This window comes from Corvus brachyrhynchos, unplaced genomic scaffold (assembly GCF_000691975.1).
Source record: "Corvus brachyrhynchos isolate BGI_N302 unplaced genomic scaffold, ASM69197v1 scaffold220, whole genome shotgun sequence".
Classification (NCBI taxonomy): domain Eukaryota; kingdom Metazoa; phylum Chordata; class Aves; order Passeriformes; family Corvidae; genus Corvus; species Corvus brachyrhynchos.
Window position 1 is genome coordinate 6,424,559 of NW_008236209.1, and position 5,122 is coordinate 6,429,680.

Sequence of the window (5,122 nt, forward strand, 5' to 3'; positions counted from 1 at the left end):
GAGAAAGAAAACCAGCTTTTTGCAGGCAGCAGTTGAAGAGTGGCAGCAGTGTGACATTGCTGATGTCAGGTCTGTCGGCTGCCATCAGAAGGGGAAGGAAGTAGAGCCTGTTCCTTGGGCTGTTGTATTTAAAGCCATGTGAAGCAGATTGCAGCCCTGCCCCTCCAAGGCTTGTTTCCTTTATGGAAAGTCTCTAGGTGAAACCTGCTGGAAATGAGTCAGCTTCCAAATCCTAATAGCAGCAGAGGTGCTGAGCTTCCAAACACATCTGGGTCAGAGAGGGGAGAACTCTGCCATGTAAATGCCCCTCCTGGGAGCTGAGGGGTCTGAGGCAAACAGCCATGCAAAAGGAGTGTCCCTCCTCTTGGCTGGAAGGGGCAAAGCTCCAATGACCAAGCAAGGCTGCTGGGAATGGCAGAGGTTGAATAAAGGGGCTGTGGGATGAGGGAGAGCAAGAAGAGATCACAGCAGATGTAAAACGCTCCGTGGTGAAAGGAGTGTGTTTCCCTTCAGTTTTGCTGGGGAGTATTTGTTTTGCTTTTTCCAGAAGAGGTTCCCGGTTTCCCTGTGAAGAAGCCTGGGCTGTGTTCCTCCTCCCACCCAAGCCCTGCTGTTCCTGCAGGGGTTGAGGCTTCGTTGTTCCTGACACAGCAGTGGGGCGTTGGCGTCTCCGTAGCATCTTCCATCTCCTGCAAGGGTGCCAGGGATCTGCGTGGGAGTGCAGAGCTCATTTGATGTGCAGGATATGGGAATGAAGCAGAACACTTACAGGCGCTTCTTATGCGCTGCAAGAGAACGTGTTTGGGTTGTAAATAGAGCTAAAGTCACACTGCTCTCTCATGTGGGCAGAGAGCAGCCAGGCACCTGAGCGGGTGGCGGCGGGGACACTGCAGGTGGCAGTCAGGACACTGGGTTGATGTTGTCTGTCGTGAGCAGCACTTTCCCCTGGGGACGTGAAAGGTCATGGATGCACCCGTGTTACCCCACAGCTGTGGCCCCTCCTGTGCTCCTCATGGGAGCCAGATCTGCGACTCCTGCAGAGACAAAGGGGGCAGTGAAATGGGATGGCATGTTCCTCCCTCCCAGGCACAGGAACCTGGAATCCTCTGGCTGTAAGGACCTTCCTGGAATGCTTCTGGCTGCCCAGCAGAGTCGCTCTGGCATTTCCAGGTGTCAGTTCCCAAGTGTGGCTGGGCAGGTGGTGCTGCTGATGGCTCCCGTGCTCCACGCTGCCCTGCAAGGTCTGGCAACTGCTGACCCAGGCCAGTAGCACAGATCCACCCCACTGCTCCCAGGCACTGCTGGGCTGGCAGCAGGGTCTGAGCCTCATATGTGTGGTGCAGGGTCAAACTCAGTGGTCTGCTCCATGACTGGAGCCACGAAACATTTTCCTGGGCTCTTCCTGTAGAGCAAAGGGAATAAACCAGCTAGGGAACATTTTAGGCACTGACATATTCCCTGTAAGTTTGGGGCTGGATTCTCTTTCTCCTGTGATAATTCTTTTCCTGGCTCAGGCCCCTGGTGTCCAAGCACTCCAGGTTTCCCATCATCCTGGGGAGCTGCAGTGACAGTTATGTGTGGCCCTGGGCGTGAGCACCATGAACCATCGGGGCATTGCATTGCTGGATGCTGGAGCCCTCGCTGGAGGAGAGCTCAGAAGTTCCTGACTCATCAGGAAGGTCTGTTGTGCCACTGCCAGCTGAGGGCCCGTGTCACGAGGCTGCAGTTGTTCCCTTTTGTGTCTCGGCAGCTGCAGAATGAATCCTCACGCTGGATTTTAGCAGGACAGGTACCTCTCTCAAGGTGCCGCTGGGGATGAGGGGAGAGGGCCCTCAGCTTGCACACAGAGCACAGTTGCAACCTCTCCCTGACCTGTGGGACAAGCTAATCCTGTGCCTGCCTTGCTGTACACCTGCTGTGCCCCTCTTGTGCTGCCCTGCCCTGCCCAGCCCAGCCCAGCTGAACTGCAGAGCTCTGGGGTCTGACAGAGCCACTCCGGGCTGTTCCCACCAGGGCAGAAGGGAGCCTGGGACTCACCAGACTTGCCCCACGCTGTGCTGAGCAGGCTGGAACTGTGGGAACCTTTCCCAGCTAACTCCCAGATAGTTCCCAGGTACACTGGGGTGATCAGGTTGTTCCCCCAGGCATCCAGCACACAGCCACACTTACCTGCATGGGCAGGTGTTTGCCCAGCCTTGCCTTGCAACCCAGAGAGATGGGAGTTTGGCTTGGCACTGTCAAAGCTGTGCTGCTGAGAGGTTTCCTCCCATGTGACAAATTCAGCCCCTTCCCAAATTCTCCTTCGATTGGCAGGGCTGCATGTTCCCCCTTGGTGTGGGGTGAGTCAGCCCAAGATAGTCAGCTACTCCCACCTAGTCTTTTTTTCCCCCAGGCTAAATTATTCTTTTTTCAGTTTGTTAAAGGAAAGGTTTCATGCTATTTTTATTGTAGTTGGACTCTAGCTACAACTGCTGATCAGCGAGATCTTTTTGTTTCACTTCTAACATTTTGGGGAGTGGTGTCAGTGTCTGTGACCATGTCTACACCTGCTGCCTTTCCTCCTGTACATGGACTTGGTGCTTCTTGATGCTGAATGTGATCTTTGTCATTTCAGGCCATTTTCATTTGGCACACTTGTCTTGGTCCTGGCAAGCACCTGCAGTTCTTCCCATGGCAGAGGTGCCAGGCCCATCCTGGTGCTGCTGGCAGCTGTCCAGGCAGGCCAGGCAGCCCTTTCCTGCTGTGACAGGGCCTGTCCTGCTGCAGGCCCTGGGGATGGCAGCTGCCCCTTCCCCCTGCTTGCCTTTCCCTCCATTTGCCCCTTCTCTGCCACCTACATTGCCATTTCTATAGCACAATTACTGATAAAAGCTACTTAACATCTTCTTACCTTCCCAGGGCCTTCTCTCCCTCATTGCCCAGGTGGGAGACCCTCCTCTCCCTTGCATAGATAAATACCCCTCAAGGCCAGCCTGCAGTTTCTGCCAAAAGGGGCCAACTCTTCTCGTTTTTTCTGCCAGCCTTTAGACGGCCATGCTGGGGGTGCAGCCACATTGGGGTGTCCTGACATGTGTCTCATACTCCAGTGCCACATCCCAGCTCCACTGACCAGCCTATTCTTTTCTTACAGCTGAGTCCTTTAAGGAGTTTGCGGAGTTGCTGCATGAAGTGGAGCTGGAGAGGTCCATGATGGTGAGGAGATGGGAACTGGGCTCTGTCATTCTCGACATGTCTAAATGCCAAATCACGGCCACAGCCCCATGTGCCTTGGTCTGAGGCTGCTCATCAGAGGGCAGCTGGGAGCACTGGGAATGTGCTTTGTACTCATCTGGTCCATGGTCCCATGGCCGTGAGCCCTGAGCACAGGGCAGGCACAGCAATAGGTGTGGAGGGCTGTGGCTCTCCAAGGCAGTACAGGAGGCACAGAGCCCCAGGCCCTGCAGCTGGAGGGGCTGCAGTGTGTGCAGGCTGCTCACCAGCCGCTTCTGTGGTGAAACCAAGGGTTAAAGAATAAGAAGTGCTTTCACTCCGTTTTTGCTGGGTGCAGGAAGGCAAGTGTCTCTGAGCCCATCTGTGCTGGCCCAGCTCCTGCAGGACAATGCACTGCCATCGGCTTCCTACTGCCATGTGCCCTCAGACTCTCCAGGGCTCCTCCAGACCCAGTGCTGGCTTCCCATTTCACTGCTAATTCCAGGAAAAACACGAAGGTTAGGCTCGGTGGAGAGCTTACAGCATGCCAGGAATGTGCTTCTTGGCTCTGCATTCCCCTGCCTCGTGCAGCAGCAGGAGCTCCTGCCAGGCTGGGCCAGAGGGTCCACGGGCAGGCAAGGAACAGCAGGAAACCAGGAAAGCACTGAGATACTTCTTTATTATTAATTACATCCCAGGTACAGTGGCTCCTTTGGCAGTGGGGGGAGCAGGGGAAGGTATTGTTTCAGGGATTGTGGGCACTATCCAGCTTTCAAAGTTGGGGGTTTTTGCCCTCTACGTGTAGGAGCAGTTCTCTTTTACAGCAGCTCCCTCAGGAGGTTTCACACTCACCATGTTCATCAACTTTGAACTCCCTGAAGGGCTATGGCTGTGTGGTGTCCTGTCCCCTTCTCTTCCCCCCTCCCTTCTCTGGAGCTTGGGACAGAGCCTGTCACAGAAGTGGGGATGGGAGGAGACAGCAGGTTGGTCCCAGTGCCAGGATGAAGCTGGAGCCAGTGATACAAACTGGGATGAGCTTTCATGTGGATTCATGGTAAAGGTGTGCAGAGCACCATCCAGGAAAGCATCTCTCAGACATGAGTGGAAAAGACACAGGCAGGCTTTCCCTTTTCCCTAGCTGTTCCTGTTACAGATAACCTTCTGGCTGAATCTCGAGAGAAGGGAAGTCCATCCTTTATTTGAGAGCAGCCTTGTTAGATCAGGGTGAGGGACGCCTCCTATCATCCACAGGACACCCCCAAAGCCTCCTGGGCTGTGGCTGGGGTTTGCTGTGTGTTACCAATGGGGAAGAGCAGGTACAGATGGGTTAAGTGACTTCACCTACAGACAGAGAAGTTTCCAGTCACAAACATTAAAATCTCAAAGTTCTTGGCTTCTAGCCCTGTTCAGCCTCTGTTTAGGAGAAAATTGATCAGCATCCCACAACTAAAATGCTTTTTCTTTGCACTGTAGGTGCAGAACGCAAGTGATTTGCTGATAAAACCTTTGGAAAACTTCCGGAAGGAGCAGATAGGGTTCACCAAGGTAAGGCTTGTTTGTTTGTTTTCAGTGTAAACAGACTTGTTGCATGTTACTGTGTTTGAATTCAGATTTTTCTCGTGTTGTTGTTAACAAGCAGACAGTTGCTCTACTGCATTCTGACTTCAGGCGCTCAGAAACTCCCTGTTCAATGCTGGCTTTCAGCTGCTGGCATGAGGGTTTGTGCTGTGACTTTTAGTCTGATTTTTCAATCATAAGAGGCTCCAAAATCTTTTCCTGAATTCTTTGGGTTCTCTCCTGGCCTGATTCCAGCACTGCCTCCGTCCTGAGCAAGGAGTGCTTGTTTCAACCAGGAGATCCTCCTTGCTGCTTTTTCTCCTCTCCCCTTTGTTCAGTCAGTGCTGTTGAGAATAAAATACTTTCTGCAGAGAAC

General features: G+C 53.4%; 1 protein-coding gene across 1 annotated transcript in view; it reads left to right on the forward strand.

The window, feature by feature from the left end:
* OPHN1 (oligophrenin 1) overlaps positions 1-5,122 on the forward strand; it is a 47,270-nt gene that overhangs the window by 10,594 nt on the left and 31,554 nt on the right. The window contains exons 3-4 of the mRNA XM_017741855.1: positions 3,131-3,192; positions 4,663-4,734. Coding sequence (XP_017597344.1) covers positions 3,131-3,192; positions 4,663-4,734 — 134 coding nt within the window. The remainder of the gene's footprint in view (positions 1-3,130; positions 3,193-4,662; positions 4,735-5,122) is intronic.